Source organism: Anoplolepis gracilipes, chromosome 6 (assembly GCF_047496725.1).
Source record: "Anoplolepis gracilipes chromosome 6, ASM4749672v1, whole genome shotgun sequence".
NCBI classification, from domain to species: domain Eukaryota; kingdom Metazoa; phylum Arthropoda; class Insecta; order Hymenoptera; family Formicidae; genus Anoplolepis; species Anoplolepis gracilipes.
In genome coordinates, this window is record NC_132975.1 from 11,735,830 (window position 1) to 11,753,927 (window position 18,098).

At 36.2% G+C, this 18,098-nt stretch overlaps 1 protein-coding gene across 6 annotated transcripts in view; it reads right to left on the bottom strand.

Annotated features, from left to right (window-relative positions):
• Nachralpha6 (nicotinic acetylcholine receptor alpha6) overlaps positions 1-18,098 on the bottom strand; it is a 221,660-nt gene that overhangs the window by 63,001 nt on the left and 140,561 nt on the right. For 4 of the 6 annotated variants that reach the window (XM_072894487.1, XM_072894485.1, XM_072894490.1 and 1 more), the window contains exon 9: positions 11,763-11,849. The exons of the other annotated variants lie outside the window; for them this stretch is intronic. In XM_072894487.1, coding sequence (XP_072750588.1) covers positions 11,763-11,849 — 87 coding nt within the window. The remainder of the gene's footprint in view (positions 1-11,762; positions 11,850-18,098) is intronic. 6 annotated transcript variants of the gene reach the window in all.

The window sequence follows — 18,098 nt, forward strand, 5'->3', positions numbered from 1 at the left end:
CGCTGGCGACGCGTGATCCCCGGGACTCCTATTAATTCAATTAGGATGTCGCGACGCTCGTAGAACGGCACGTGGCACTCGAGAAAGAGCGGAAAGTAATCTAGAATTGTTCTCGTAACCGGCTTACCGAGTTATATCATGTCGTCAGGCTGAATGATGGAAGATATTGCGCTCATCTCTTTTTCTTCAAAGATATCAGCAAAATTTTTCATCCTTTGAAAAAATAAACATGAATAAAGTCCAGCTTATCGAATAATCAAAACAAATGATCCAATCCATAATATAATTGCGATACCGCCTTTAATTTCATGTGAATTACGCTAATTAAGCTTACTGGTGTTAATTACGCGTGCGTTCACTTCATTAATAAATTATTTTCTGGTAATAATTTTCTTGTCCGGCATCTTCTAAGTGTATACGATGACTAATGGCTTTGAGGTTTAAACTTTAAAGCATAGTGTTAGAAAGAGAGAGAGAGAGAGAGAGAGAGAGAGAGAGAGAGAGAGAGAGAGAGGGAGAGAGAGTGGGAGAGAGGGAGAGAGAGAGAGCTCTTTTATGCAGTAAAGTTTTGTTTCAGCTACGCCTTTAGTTAAATTAACGCATTGCAGATAATTTGGGATGCTTTCTGCAAACACAGAACATCGATTGAAAGCTGATCCTTCCGACGAGGATCCTATTTGCATCTAATTAGCTCGGGCCGATATGTTTCCATGGAGACGTCACTGTTCGTCCATTTTCAACCATGGACACGCACTCATTGACCATAGATAGGTACATATTGATTGTCACATCAATAACTCTTGTAATCATTCAGGATGCATCCAGTGATTGCCCATTGTTGTATCATTAGTCCATTTGGCAATCTAAGATGTCACGGATACGTCCAATGGACATTGGCAAATTAGATCTCCTTTATTACCATTGATGCAAAATCCAATTTAGGTTAATCTTTCGATAATGATATTTTCACACAAAAAGCTTTTATAAATTATTTTTTAAAAAGGAACTAATTTTTCTCTTCTCTCATTGTCTCTCTCTCTCTCTCTCTCTCTCTCTCTCTCTCTCTCTCTCTCTCTCTCTCTCTCTCTCTCCCTCCCTCCTTTTTTCCAATCGATATAAATAAGTTAATTTTTTTACAAGCGAAAAATCGCGAAATTATAAAATTATAGATGAGATATGATCGCAGTATCAAAGATATTCATCTCTTCTAAATTTTCTTACCTATAGTATATATATCTATTATTAAAATTGTTATTAAAATATTCGTGAACTTGACACAATGTGAGAATTTAAAAAATAAAAATTAAAGAAATGCAAATATTTCTCCCGAATTGGCTTATATTTTTCTTCTCAATAGGATACACCGTAACACCGTGCCTCTTTCTTGATCCTTTCGACTCGCTCTCACGCACGCCCAATTTCAAACGGACACTTTAACACGCCACGATCATCGACACGGTTCGAAATTAGCCGGGGAGTATTGATCTTTCGTCCCCACGCGCGACCGAGGATCTTCTTGGATCGAGCGGACTTACCTTACGCTTCCAGGCTGGAATGTCAAGGAAAGTAATCAAGGGTTTAGGGGAAGACGAAAGACTTGATTATATACACGTGTATATGTAAGGCCCCGCAAGCTCTGTAGTCGCCCGCAGATGTGAGGGACACGCGGCCTCGTATCTCGGGTCTCTCGCCGGTGAATCGAGAGAGACGCACTCACTCGAGTCAAGGCAAAAGTTAATTTCGGAGATGCGGAGAGGAAAAAAAGACGCGTGCCACGCACTACGAAATAACTTTCTCTCTTTCTCGTCGAGTCTCTAGTTTTCGCTTTTCTTGCGCAAAGCGCGACAAGTAAGATATAATTCGTGTTAGTGTCAATAAATATTATAATGAACAATAATTAAATGATGTGATAATTCTTATTGGAACATATGTAGGAAAGATTGAAATCACATGTATATGTAAAAGAAATGGATCTTGTGATATCCTCATTTCAGGAGATGCGAAATCGTATTCAGAGTGGATAAAAATAAAAATATTAGAATATATCTCCTCAATATCACATGAAATATGCATCAATCAATGATTGATTAATCGAACAACTAATCAAAGCTTTTCATCTATTAGTCTCAAATACAAGTCGCGATTAAGCGATTAATGTCTCAATTTCTGATGAGCCACACATATTCCCCTCGAGATCATTTCTCATTTCTCGTCTCTCTCAGCTCATCGATCAAACGGCAAATGATCGAACGACCTTCTTTGCCGTCGCTTTCGACATGTGACAAGAATTCCGCGAAGCGTGGATTACGATACTTACCGGGATGCCTCGCGGACACCTCGAGGATGGCGTTTGGAAAGGGCGCTTCTTAAAGAAACTGCTGATGCGAGGGAGATGCTTTCGAGAAAGCGTTGAGCCTCGTTGTGAAAAAGTCTTAAAAAAACGACGACGGATTAAATGGTTGCACGCGATCGATCGATCGATCAATCCGACGTGCCGCCAATCGACAAAATTGTCGCACGTGTTCACGTGCATTATACGCCGTCATCACGCGATGCGGTTGGCAAGCAGCCGCCATCAGTAACCAAACGGCCACTAACGCCTACGAAAACGCTTCGAATCCGACCGCAGACCGGATTGCAGGCGGACAATTAACCGAGACGCCCCGAATCATGAGATGGGACATGAACGAGCGAGTATGCGATCCTATCTCTAAATTGCAAGACGAGGCAAATGGCAACAGATTCGGGGGGGGGGGGGATGAGCTTGAAACTGAAATTCGCTAACCCAAATTTTCATCAATAAGAACAACTATCACGTAATCCCTATTAATCTGAGACTCTTGTGTGATTGTCGCTCTCGTATCTTGTGCCACGTGTCAAGATATTCTCCTCTATCCTCTGGCTTGGCATTAATTTAATCGTGCAGGGATAAACGCGCATATCTTGCAAAGTCGATCCCGCCGACGGCAGAAATGCCGTCTGGGAAACCGCCGAGTGAGCCGAACGAACGAAGAGTAGAATTCTGCCTGCTTGTGCACGATTTACCACGTTTATCTATTCGTACAGACGCTTGAGAGAATCGATTATTTCGTGTTCTTGATAACTTCGAGAGAGGACAAACCCTGTTTCTCTTTCATCCTAAGTATTTCAAAATATCGGACTGCGAAAGCACGCGATTTACGAAGAAAAAAACTAATTAATAAAACTAATTTGAAAACAAATAACGAATTGAGAGACTGTCTACAATAAACAATCAGAGCGATATAAGCTTGAAAAGTTTTAAATTTTAAAGTTTATTAGTTATAATGACGGACTTTTATTGGCTACTTGATCTCTCGAAGCTTTGAAGAATCAAGTGTATTTGTATTTTTCTATTTTGTGTAATTTGTGATACCCTCATAAATATTTTGATGATAATATTTTCGAATTTAAAAGCATTTTGAAATATTAAAAATTACATAGGTATACGTAATATGTTTTACGTCCCTGTTTTTATATTCTTCTTTTGTTTACTGCACAATAACTTAACACATGAAAGCTAAATCATATTGGATATAAAATGAAATGTTGTTTTGGGTACCAAAGAGTTAAAAGATTTTCGCAGATTTTATTTGATTCGCGGTTTTATTGGATTTACGATTGAATTTACCATCGCATCATTGCACTATGTTCGGCTGTGACAATGAAATTTCTGCTAATATTTTCAATAGGTCTGTCAAGGGATTTGTGTCGAGAATATCGCTTTATGATCGCATTGAATTTATATTAGTCGAGAGCCTCACTCGATAATGCACTGACAGATAATGCGTTCTAGCCAGCGTAAGACCTGCACTTTCAGAATTAGAGTACACGATAGCAGTCCATTTTTGCGTTATTCGGTAATCAATATCCATTAATAAAGTTTACTGAACACGCAAAATTATTGGCGTTTTAGCAAAATAGAACATGTGTACTATTCTAGTTCTATTCTAATCAGTGTTACTTGAAAAAAATACATGTTGAGAATTGTTAATGAATAAGTAGCCAATTAACTTTCCATCTTCGTCGATCAAACTTTGTGTGGTATAAAAATATATAACAGTTTTTAATAAACTTTTACATTGTAGAGAAAATTAAAGTTTGCAAGTTTTTCTTATCGTTTTTGATAATACTTACGAAAACAAAATAAACTGTATCGACAAAACTGTTTTCGTCATTTTTATATTCATACTGTTGTTGTTATTATTATATCTTCGTAACTAACTTTTCGGATACAGCATTATCTATTAATAAGAGATGATCCCATTAAGAAATATTCATTGTAACTGCTGGCGCGCAATAATTTTCTGCCGAAAATGTTCATTTCAGATTTCTCGATTGCCTATTGCTCGGATCGATCGACAAACATATATATATATATATATATATATATATATATATATATATATATATATATATACACGTACACATACATATGTATGCATATACTGTATATAGTGGCATATCCGATTTTTCAAAACTTTTGATATCGTCCATTTCCGATATATTGCGTCGAATCTCGAGATTCAATATCGTTGGTCCCAGATCCCTGATGGAAATTGAAATTTGCATCATTCGCTGCGTGCTCTCTTCTGGATCGTGCCTAGTAAATGAAACGACCGAAATGAATTGCAATACAGATAATGTTGGTCAAGGAAGATGTGAATCGTAAATCGCTCACCGTGGCGACAATAAAAGTTTCTTGCCGCGCATTAAAATGCTCGATGATAATATTCTAATTAGAACTTTTCTCAACAGCCGCTAAATGAACAATTAATGGCGCGGAATATATCGATATATCGTAGTCTACAATCGTTATACGCGCGGATGCCGTAAAGTTTTAATTAAACGTTTCATATTTGAGAACGCGCGGTAAAATACACAACTTATCCCAAAAGCCAGTTGTATAGTTTTATTCGAAAAAGTCCCAGCGGCGAGAACTTCGTAATCTAGTGAATCTATGAAGGCTAGTAATTTGCTATGTTGCTGCGGAAGTTTGTGCAACGCGATATAAACTAACTGTGAATGACACATTTTAATAAAAAATATCTCTTAATGGATTAAAAATAATAGAAATATATGTATAAGTTATGTAATTTTATAAAATGTCTTAAATTTTGATTCGACTACTTTACTTAAGTGCATTCTTACAAACTTTCATCTAGCGTTCCAGACTTTGATCTTAACCAGACAAATTTCTCGACAAATTTCAGATAGATTTTTTTCTGGATTTTAATAATGAATAAAAAAAAAAAAAGTTAAAGTCGAGAATTCCGAGACGTTACATATAATATATTCATCACGATGAACGGAGGACGCTTCTTGAATGCACAATTCTTTCGCGACCAATTCGTTCGCCGTCACGTTTTCTTTCCAAAGATTCTTTTCGACGCGCGTTGGATTATATAGAAACAATTATGCGACCTCACGTTGAGCGATTTTAAAGTACGCCATAACGGTGCAGAAACCTTTGTAAAACTCGGTTCTCGAGATAGACGTAACTTATGGTTCGCGTGACAGGGGCGATATCGGCATATCGGAAGATGATGGTGTACCTATACAACCGCGAGTATTAGTGATGCAGTAGCTGCTCGCGCACAATCGCCTTCGACGCAGCTGACGGGGCTGCTCTTCCTCGTCGACTATTCCGTGCGATAGCCCATGCGCTCTTGCATAAATTTGCATAGCGTGCGCGATGAACGACGGCGCGACGCTCCGAGATGGCACGTTAGCACAAAGCAGACCTGGTTCGTCGGCCGCGCGTATCGGCTTCCCGTCTCGCGCTATTTTCTTGTCACCGTTACGGATTATTCCACCGATTTAAGTTGAGCTGCGCATCGCTCCGAGCGAAACGGACAAAACTGAAATTACTGAAGCTGTCAAGCCGATTTCGCTAACGCCTCGGTTAGAATGATTTATTAAATTCCCTTAGAGCTACGATGTCAAGCGTATAGTTAAATTCAACGCGAAATAATCATAGACCAAGATTTTAAGAGGAACTTCGGAAAGCTTCTTGCTATTCATTTATAAATACGAGACGGCTGAATTATACTCGAAATTATTGATGAATCTGTTTTAAGACGAATACATTTTGGATCTTATATACATGTCAGTATTAAACGCGCGGTTTTACGCGATAGTTATTCGCGGTTCCCATATTGGATAAATGCCACTTCGAAATCAAACAGACAGATTTAATACCAAATGTGGAATGTGAAAATGAACTAAGGGAAGAACTCGTGTAGTGTTGGAAATGGCCGATCGCTTTGTCACATTTTTACAATGATTAAATACACACCCACAAATGTTACAGAGTACTTTTGACGCCACTTATGTAAATATCGTACAATTTTTCGCATTGTCACCGTCGAAAAATTGTTCGACGGCCTATTCACGATGCAGAATTTCGCAATCTCATCGGCTTTAGAGCGTTTAAATGAAATTCGCGAACCGCGTTTGTGTGATCGTGGCAATCAGTGATCAATATTAAAGACCGCATTTATCCGAAAATTAAGCGAGTTACACGATATGTTTCTAATAATCAGAAATGCGTATCGCAATAATTTATCGCATTAAAAATGTTTTGTTTTACCTCGAGTTCGAGAAATTCATCTGTTGCGTTCTATCTCGATTTGTGAAAATATCAGATTACAACGAGCATTTATTGGCTACCTTTCGATTTACTAGGGATGTGCATCGCGATTTTTCGTTTCAGTCGACATCGTACTTTATCGGCGTCGAATGCAAACGCGAACGAGAGCGCGTTTGCGAATCGACACGTTTTTGTCGAAAAATTTGTGAAAACGAGAAGGCTCAACTGGACGTCATATTTCGCAGATGATGAGCATTAATCACGCGAAAAAATCGTTATAAAGAAAGAGAAAAAGTCACGAAATTATTCATCTGTCAATTTCGAAGCAGTTACCAGACCATCTTTTTTTCTATGGCACGAACAGACGATTTAAATGACGAGATCACTCAGTCGAGGGAAAACGATTGAAATTGTTCCGAGACATTGCTTTGATTTATCTCCGCCTGGAGAGAATTTTCCGTCACAAAGGATATTCCAGAACGAAAAAAAAATGTACGATTCGTCAAATGAAAAATATGTCACGCGAACAAAACTCACGGCGCTCAAGATTAAGCAGAATTTAAAGATTAAAAAAATATCGTAGAAGTAAAAACGTGCCAAATGAGAAATAGTAATATCAAAATTTTTCATTTTATTAAAATTAAAAAACTCTTCAACCGTGACATTTTTCCTCTATGACTTTTATTCGCGGAAAAAGACCCAAAATTTGTCGATACATGGCATTTTTTCAATTTTACGCTTTAATTACCTACATAGCAAAACATTCCGAATTTTAGATTTCAATATTGTTTTTTCAATAAATAATGAAACTGATAACATTTGATCGGTTAAAGATGGAAAATCAAATCGATTATTCATTACTAACTGTTAATTACCTTAACAATCTGGCACTTTTGTCGAATTATCTTGATTGTATAATTCATTGAGAAGCTATCAGAAGCGACTTTATGCGAGCAAGAATGTAATTAGTAGCCCGTGCTGCAAGTATACTTCGTGCTAAATTAGCAATTTCATTCAACCACTTCCGGTCACGATTCACGGAAGCAATTTTCCTTCCTATACATGAAAGGGAGGAAGTAAGCTTCTATTCTCGTGAAGCACGACGGAAGGAACTATTAATCGATAGATATCTGATCATGATGACGATGCAGAGAATTTTTTACTGAACAGGTCGCCAAGATACATGTTGCCAGTTCGTTAAAGCGTCACTAAAATTAAGGTTTTCCTGTGCGCAAAATTGCAGTAAAAAAGAATTATCAAGTAAAGAATAAGAAATTTGTAACAAGAAACATCGCTACATTATACAAATAAAGCTCCAATATTCTTGCTTACAATTAATAAAATTAAAACTCACCACAATATGTAATAATAAATGTGTTCTTTTTTTATTAAAGAATCTTTCAAATATGTCACTTATCCTGAAGTGAAAGAATCAACTAACAAGTGAAATCATAGCGTTCATTGAACGCTCATTAGAAGCTAATTGCTTCGCACTGCTAGACCTAATTAAGAGATGCCAGAAATACTTTGATTCTAACTTTGATGATTGTTTATTCTTTCTCTTTCTCTCTCTCTCTCTCTCTCTCTCTCTCTCTCTCTTTCTCACTCTCTCTTTCTTTGTTGCTCTGTGAAACCAATTTCTAACAATGCGAAATGTAATTCTCTGTGATACTGTTGGACATTAAAGGAGTTTGGAATAGCAACGAAATAGCCCATCGAATGACCCTGCAAAAAGAGCGAGAAAGGGTACTTCGTGGAAACGAAATAGAGCCTAAAAGGAATTTGCGTTCAGCGCCGCTCTCATGGGGGTTTGTTTTAAGATGCATCGCACGGCGCATTTATCCCAGCCATGGACTTTAATTAAACTTTCTTTCCCAAGGGAGAGAAAGTAGTATAGGAACGATCCTCACCGTGTATATGTGCGTGAGGATACTCTTTTTTCCCTCTTCTTCTTCCTTTCATTGAACAACAGAAGGGACCAGCTTCTGGAAATCGATCGTTTTTTTCCCGCGTCGCGCGTCGTCGCGTAGAATGACATTTATTACAGTTTGTTGCGCCAACTTTAATTAGGCCAAAGTGCGCTTAATCAAATTTCCTTTCTTATTATAGTTTGAATGATGTAAAAAGAGAGATGGAAAGTTCTCATTATAACCAGAATTAAACCAAGTTAATTTAGTCGAGGTATTAAAAAGTTAATGAAACCAGAGATAAAGTATATTGTTTTTGCAACTCATTTAGGTGATTTTTAAATAAAAAACATTGCAAAAATGACAAATCACGAATTTTGGATGAAGTTATTTTGAGTTGAGTTGATTAATACTCGCGCCTCTTTTGGATCTCACTTGTTCGTGGTAATCTAGGACGCCATGTGTAGTAACGTGATTAAAGTGCGAAAGTGCTTTAATTCAACCTATGCGTTGAATCAAAAGTGCTCTTCGCATCGTACTAGATAGAACGAATCCCTAAAAGAGTTAATCCAACGTGATTTCTTCGGCTTCTATCGTTCGTATCGTGAGTTGATTCTCGTTTCCGTAATCTCTTTTATAAACGAGGCAACAATTGATTATCCTTATGTCGGACGAGCCTTCAGGATTATACGTTTTTGTTCATGCTCGATTGCTTTATCGCGAGATTTATATAAATGTTAAAAGAAAAAAAACGCTTGTTTGATTTTTAAACTCGCAAAGATTGAACTATAAATTTTTAGGCTTGCAATATAATATTGATTACTATATATCAAAAGCTTTTTTACATCAGAATGAATCTTTTATTAGGTAAAAATAAATATAATACGGCAATTACATCGATTGTTCGACGATTTTATGGGCGGTTAGCACGCCGTTTACCGAGGGAGAATACTAAACAGATTAATATAGATATATATGTGCAGGACATTTATATGGAAAACATAATGCAACAGTATGTATGAGTTTCTACGAGAAAAATCTCAAAGCTTAGGATGTCGTAATCGTAAAAAAGAAATTGTAAAACAAATTCGTTGTACGTGGGTATTAGAGGAAACAAACCATTCGGGACACGTCGCAGAAACTAAACCAACTAATTCGGTACGGCAAGAACCAAAGATGTGAGCGTTTCCCAGACAATCAAGCGTTTTATGTAAATACGTCGACCAGACCTGCTGCACTTTTTATTTAGTTTCAGTCATAACTGTAGAAATTAATTTTAACAATCATCTAACGTTTTCGCGATCATAATTTGTAATCTATTTTATCTTTTCACGTCAATATCCTATCAGAATGTTCATAGTTATTGTACATATGTACATAGTTGAGTTCGTTCGTCGAATTTTATTCTTGACATTCACATCTTTACTGCTTGCTATCCCGATATAACGATCACCATCGATGCAAGTATAAAAATAAAATTATACATAAAAAAGTCCCGAGAAAAACCTGTCCACGAATGAGTCGTCGTTCGCGAATGAACGGACTGGCTATATGTCTACGAGTGTAATTGAATAGCGAGCAAACTGTCGACATCTTATAAAAATATTGTATAAAAATATTTGCGTCTGAAATTGCTTCAGTTTTACGTCACCGAACGATCCACTTAGAACAATAATTGCGACAATTTAAATATCGCAACATCCAATGTGATCCGCTTATGTTTTTAAAAATAAATATTTCCTGGCGAAGGAAACGTTCTCACGACATAAAGAATGTATTGTTTTCTTTCTTTTTCTGTACCAAATTCTTTTTAAATCAAACACTCCATTTAAAATTGCAATTTTTAATATGTTTTGCTTGTCGTGAAGATGTACTTTCGTTCTTTATTCCGCGAGAGAAATAAAAAAAATATTTTACAGTGAAATAAGGCGCGATCGCCTTTTTTTCGCGACTCTGGATTTTTCTAGATAAAAGGTATTGTTTTCTAATTAAAAGTTGGATACATCTCGGTGACTATAAGCAGAGAATTTAATTTGACGTATTTAAAGCGCGAGGAATCTGGAAGGGAAATCAATTTTCGGCGATGTCTTCTCTTTCCGGAGAGATAAAGCAAGCCTGTACCGCTAAAATGCGATAAACCAGTGGTAGGATTTGGAAGCTCTTAGCGTTGATCCTCGCGATCCTTCGCGACATTCTCGGAGTCCTACAGAAACGCGACATACACTCCAGAATTGTCGTGACAGGAAGCCGCTTCCTTCTCGTCCGATACCCAACCCCTCCGCGCCTTTTCTCAGGAATATCCGTTGGAAATAATGCAAAATTTTAACTCGTGATAGTAAAATTTTAATAACCTTTTATCAAATAATTTCATGGAAAAATTTGACAATTAATAATTCCAATTTTTTTCAACTGGGTTTAAAAAAATTATCTATTCGCGCAGAATTTAATGCACGATTTTGCAAAATTAGTCATAACTCTGTTTGAGAGAAAATTAAGGATGGAATACTGGATAATAAGTCCCAGGAGAGGAGAAAAGAGGGAGCTATCGACTCCCGGGAAACGTATAATCCTGAATCTCTCGCGACCTCTTTATTGCTCCACCCCTTCATTTCTAATTCGGGCTGAAGCAGCCCTTTCCCTTGCCCGGACATGCCCTTTCGAGAAGTGATTGAGTTGCCCTTTTCGGCGTGCTTAATTCACGAATTCGCCTTCAAGCGCTCATTATCCGAACGATAGGACCGATTCACTTGTCATCCTAGACTACCTTCGTAATCCGTTGTCTTCGATTTTCCACCTTCACTGGTCTGGTTACTTTGTTCATAGGTTTTCTAGGAATTGCGCAAAAGACAGGCGAAGGTACGTTTATGGGGCGCGCCGTTGCATCATCTTTTATTACTAGTAATTAATTAAAGCTCTTTGCATAAGTCTACTTTGAAACTACATATAATAATTTTCAAATTAAATACCATCTTGATAGCGTAACTTATCTAGAGAAGAGTTAATTTAATAGTCTGTTTATTTTCATTTTATTTGATATTGTTGTATAATTATGTTATTTTCCAACGTTGCGTGATGTGTACCATCAATATACGCGTAATGCTAAATAATTATCGCTATCGTGTCAGATGATCGCGGCGCACCCCCGTTTTTCACGGATATATACACATATGAATATATGTACAGACATTGTAAAAACACGTTTGTGTGCTAGATGCGAGTTATCGTTGTTTGACAATCATAGGTACCTATTAAAGGGACAGCGTCCGAAGTCGTCGGCATGCTTTCTGCCACGAGGTTCAGGAAAACTGTCAGCGACAGCAGAATGGTCACTCCTGAACAGGTCCAAAAAAAAATTTAACATCGTTAAACTGCGTTGCAACGTGCCGGTTTAACGTCTATCTCGCTGATCTAGGACACGTAGATTAAGCTTACAACGTTTGTTATATTGCTGACACTCCCCTCTTTCCCCTCAGAAACTAGGAGAGATCGAGATAAAATCACACGAGTGTTTTCGACGACTGGCTTCTCGGAGTAATGTAGACCAACGTAAATCGCATCTTGTCCGAAGATCAAACTTCTAAATTTACCTTACCGGGAATTTCCTGAGTTTGTGAGCAGATTCTGGTTCAAACTATCGTGATTACGATCTGCTGACTGATAGCGGCGATTACGAAACTAACTTGGACGTGACCTGTCGACCGATTTTGTGAAATTATGTCTTTTCAACTGTGAAAACATACATAATTTGAATGATTCGATCTGTAAGAACAATGTCCCTATGGCTTTTCTCTTATAATGAAAAATCTTTTCGTCTATAAATTTTTTAACAATCAGTAATCGTTTTTTTTCTCATAATTTTGATTCTATGCTGTTTTTTATTTATATTGTATATACATATATATTTATATATATATATATATATATATATATATATATATATATATATATATATTTACTTAATGTGTCATATAAAAAGCTTATTTATAACTTCTTTTAGCGATTAAAAAATTTGCACACAATATAATGAGAAAAAAATGAAGAGGTTAGGTTATTGCCACAGCATAGAATGATTTATGAAAATGTAGAATTTACAACGAGATATTAATGATGATGAGACAACGCCAGGAATGATCCAATAAAATCTATGCGACTGCGCGAAAACATTCGAGAAGACATACTTGCAATGATTAAGCTCGCATGATTACGAGCGGAGGACCGCGAATAATCGACTGTCGAATCTTGTCCCTATAGTTTCTATTCGTTCTCGCCAGGATTTCCAAGGATAAGGATTAGCCGACAAAGTTCGAAACACGTAACACGGACGCTCCGCGTGGATGCGCTATATGTTGTTGAAGAGCCGCAACATTAGACGAAACTTGAACGAGCCCGCCTAAGTCGTCGGCAACTCCATTACTGCATAACAACCTTCAAAGTGACCGGTGAAATTTGATTATCTTACTGCTTCTCTCCAGAATCAGAAACTTCTGCGAACGATTGACAATCCTCGCCGAATGAAACGGACGCTTTGACCGCAAGTGATTGGCTTGTGCAAATTCTGAATTGTCATATAAATTTGGTGAGAGCCGACGAACTCGATTAAGAACCCAATGTCATAAATGAATATTAATTGTAGGGCTATTACTCTGTGCAGGAAATGGTGTAGGGATAGAAATGCAAATGTAGTATTTGATTTTTGCACTTTCATTCATTGATAAAACTTTCTAATAATTAATTTGAAAATGAGATATATAAAATATCTTAGAATTAATAGATGTATAATTTTGTCTTATGAGTTTTGACAATAGATTTAATAAGATAATTCTTATTAACGAAGAAACTATAAGTCTTTGAAAATTACATCCTTTATACATACTTTTATATACTAATATTAATGTATATTAATTATTATGTAAAATCTTTCATTATGTTATGCTTACAAGATGCTGTTAAGTATATAAAAAAAAAGTCAAGATATTTAATTATATTATTAATAAGCAAAACAAAATTTTATTTTTTTCATGGACCAACAAAATCAACAAACTATAACGCCGTAAATTAACCTACTAAATTTAGAGCATTACTCTGACTCTGAATGGCTCTGAAAAGCGCAAAGGGATTTGACAATGAGTCATTAAGCTTGATGCATGTATACGTAGTTAGGTAACTTGAAACTCTGTGGAGCGCAATGGACTCACTATTAGTCGGCGAATTGTCGCCATTAAATCGCTTGCGGACCAGAAAGTATAAAGCGTGATGCGTCCACGGTGCTTCGGGAGCAAAGCAATCTCGTAATAAATAACGCGGTATAAATAAATCAACAAAATTAATCAGCGAGAAATGCGTATAAACATCTGAATCTCGAGCAATTGCCAAGTAATAATTTATGTCGAATTTAATTGCACTTGTTATCACGCACGCCGATTTTATTTGATTTGTAGAAAAGTAATACACTGATTTTCCGAACGTAATGGAAAGAACAAACGATATTGAATACAAAATATATTCGCTTATTAAAAAATTGATTAATACGTACTGTATCACATCGTTTCGAAATCAAAGAATGACACGTTAACGATATTAATGATAGATAAGATTGACGCATTTTTTTCTTCGTAGTTTTTCGCGCTTTAATCTATTTAAGAATTTAAATGAGATTTTACATAAATCGAATGAGAATATGTCGTATTTCAGCGAGATTGACAAGCGTAAACCGCGACAAGGTACATTCGTGGCGGGTGGGAAACCACCAATATCACCAGGGATTGTCGGTCAGCGAGGGAAGGTGTGGAACTTGAGGAAGGGTGACCAATTAATTCCTTACTATTAGACTCAAGCATTCGCTGGAATGCTAAAGTGCGCAGGATCGATATTTTTTTAAGATTACATCCGAAACTTGCACCAGAAATGCTGATCACACAAGAGTTGCTTCAGATTTAAAAATTTCTCATTTGAAAGATATAAAGATTTTTGCTAAAACAAAATATACAAGTAATCATAATAATAATAATAAAAGTGAAAGATTATAATTTATATATTTAAGTAAGGAAAATATATACTTAAATAAATGGTTACTGTATCTTTAGTATTATACAATCTTTCTTTTATGTTAATTATCATATTTTAATCTTAATTCTCTTTTATTATAGATTTATATATAATAGATTTCGATTAGTAATATTTGATTTTTGAAGCTTTTGTTTAAAAAGGAGTGTTGAAACTTACTTTATATATATTTATTATTACAGAAAAGAAATTGTTCTCGCTTAATCCCGCTGATGAAGCATTTTTATTCTTTCTATGTGCCAAAGAAATTCTTACTAAATCAACTACAGTGAATCACGACCATGAAATATTTTTGCGAAATAGTGATGTTTGGTTACGAATGTCTATTCGTGTAGACGCAAGGAAAACAAGGCAATGCGCCAAAATTCTCCTAGTCGATATTTCGAGTAAGAAAAACAGTGATAAATTTTTGACATGACTTAAAGTAGAGTCGAGCACTTTGTAGCTGGCACTGTGCGACAATTTTTTATTATCGTAGTTTCCGCCGTTGAATTCATGTATACAGCGTGAACCTTTTGCGTATAAATACAAGAAATGCCGAGAAAAAACTCAACCTATATGTTTCAAAAGAAATGTGGATGTGACGTTAATTAAATATTTATTAATTTCCCATTATTTATTACTTTTCGAATATTTATCTATCAAACTTTCAAATCTAACATTTTTGCTTTTTAATTATCGAATAAATATCTTTATTTTGCAAAGATCTGTCATTGAAAGAAATATTTCGTGCCAAAACAATGAGGCCAGACTTTCGTCGCACTGCGTCTTTAAATCACGCCAAGTCGCACGTAAGATTAAAACTATTTATTATACACAATTTCGTTCTTCAATTTTGTACTTGTTTTTTTTTCATCCGACACGTGTTCCTCGCATGTGTACCGTAATCACATTATAACTGTCGCGGAAGTCGTGTAACCGATGCAATCTAATGGAATTGCATCCCGCGCAAAACGATGCACGAAGCGAACACCTGTTCTCAAGTAGAGTGATGCCTTAACGGGAAAGAATGACAGACACCTCTTCGATATCCATTCTTTCCACTCGATTTCGCGGGTGAAATCTGTTTTACTTTATGGATTACTTGCAAGTTTTCGTGTAGCCATGTACTTATATAAATTAACCATGTACTAAGTATTATAAATTTTTAGTTTATTATGTCGTTTTACCCAACTATTTCTACCACGATCATTTTCGTAAATAACAATTATAAAGTTTTGCATTATTCTTTTAGCAAACTCAGTGCTTTAAAAAGTACGTTACATTCTTTTTATCTGTCTTAAATTTGATTTTATTATATTCTTACATCTGTGAATAAAAGGTGTCACGTTAGTTGACAAGAAGGCGCGACACAGAGCGGTTACATGGTACGTCGGCCAGGCCGTGTCCTTTGTTATGATAATATTCAAACAAACACAGTCTTGAACGGGGTACACACAACGCACGCATTTATTCGGTTAATGAAATTCGCGAGCAATGCGCCCTCCTTACTCAGAATTTACAGCGGCGTGATGTTATGTAAATTTTACGTGCATTTTTAAGCATAATCAAGCGTAATTTGGTGGGATATTGTTGTCGGGAGAGCGCGGATTTCAGAGCGCGCGCAGAGGCGATCGCAGAGCATAATGCTACCTGCAACGACGCTGCTTCACGTTTTCTAATTGACGTTTTTAATTGACAGCTAACAATGACGTTGGGAAATTCTGGAAAACTTCTAAACTAAAATTAGAACATTTTAATAGTTGTTTGTATTATTGTATATTACAAATTATTACATTCAAAATTATATCTTAAATCTGATTTGCACGAGTTTATAAAGTTAATTTTCTACGGGTGGATTATTCTGCGAAAATTTGTAAAAGTGTGTGCGAGAAATTATTATCGCCGTTCTTAATGACTCCAAGATGTATCGACGTCCCCGAGATAAATGTGACGCAATATCTTGAAAGTTCCGAAGTCCCTAATCCTCGTGTAATATCTTTGCGAAGGAAACTTCTGTCGGATGCTAGAACGAGCGCGGGTCCATGATAGTCTGGACACCGATAATTAATTACGACGCGGAATAGATAGATGTCCAAAAGAAGGAAAATTTGATACGGGGCAACGAGGAATGGAACTTTTTGAAAAATTTTTTTGATAAAATAATTTTTTTGAAAATAAATGCATGATTACATAGCACATATTATAAGTTATTAAAAAGTATGTATTGGAGAAAACATTAATAATAATGTATAAATGCGATAAACAATTTAAAAACTAATTTATGATATTGTTAAAAGAAGAAATAAGAAATATTGTTAATAGAAGTGAATAAGTTAATAGAAATTTTATTATGTTACGATACAATAGTTACTGCTAGAACCGTTAGACCGAATAGTAAGAACGAAATGGTCCATGATAAAATTTTTCTCTCCGCGGTCAGGGAAACGATTTCGAAATTTCATTTCACCTTCCCATCCGTTTTTACCGAACTGCAAGATCGTTTTCAATAAGAAAAGAACGAGGTTCTTGCGTCTTAAGTAGCAGCGCGGTATCTTTCTCGGGTTTTAAAGTGCACTGAACTGAACGTCAAAGGAAACGAACGTTGCAGAGCAACAATGGCGAAAGACTCATCGAGGACAAAAGGAAATCCGCAGACAAAGCAGAAACAATGGGACAGAGGTGAGGAAATGAGGAAAGCGAAACGAAAATATATCGGAAGAGTTTCGACCGTTCTGTTGCAGAACCCGGATCAGTAGATTGCAGCTCCCCCTTCCTTCTCTCTCTGTCGGTTTCTTCTTTCGTCTTAAGTCCCGTCTTTGGGCGACACCAAAATTTACTTCACCAGTTTTATAAAGCCACGCTTGACAGCTGTGGCCAAAATTTTAGTCACATGTTTTCCAAGTAATAAAAAAATTAAACTGGGTCACAGATACAGACACTCTATCAGTTTCTTTCGAAAGATATTAATGTTATATCTATCGCGTTACGTCAACTTTTAGGAAGTTAAATTAAAAGTGTATATTATATTTGAATATATTCCGTAAAAAGTATGACTTAAGATTGAAACGAAATTACTTATTGCATCGCGGACAACTAAATAAATATTAAAAGTGTATTAAAGAAACGATTAAATATTAACATTTTTGCTCAGTAACATTTCCAGAAGTAAAAGAGAGAAAGAGACAAATTATTTTCATAAAATTAAAATTAAATCGCGTAATATGCCCGCAGTTTTACACGTGATATTATTGCATCGTACAGCAAAAGGCAACTGTAATTATGATAATTTTCTCTTGGTCGTTTGTGTCTAACGACTCTCGTGGTACATCCTTCGTACGAATTATTCTCTTGGGATGTTAAGTACCGTAGAGCATCTCGAATCTCGAGGAAAGTTTGAGAAAATCTATATATATGTTTCTTGTGTAGTTCGGGAGTACAAAATGAAGAAATGTATTAAGGAATCCCTAGGTAGGAGAATAGTTCATGGAAAAAGTTGGTAAATAAGTACTTTAGAAACTCGCTGAGATACGATCCCA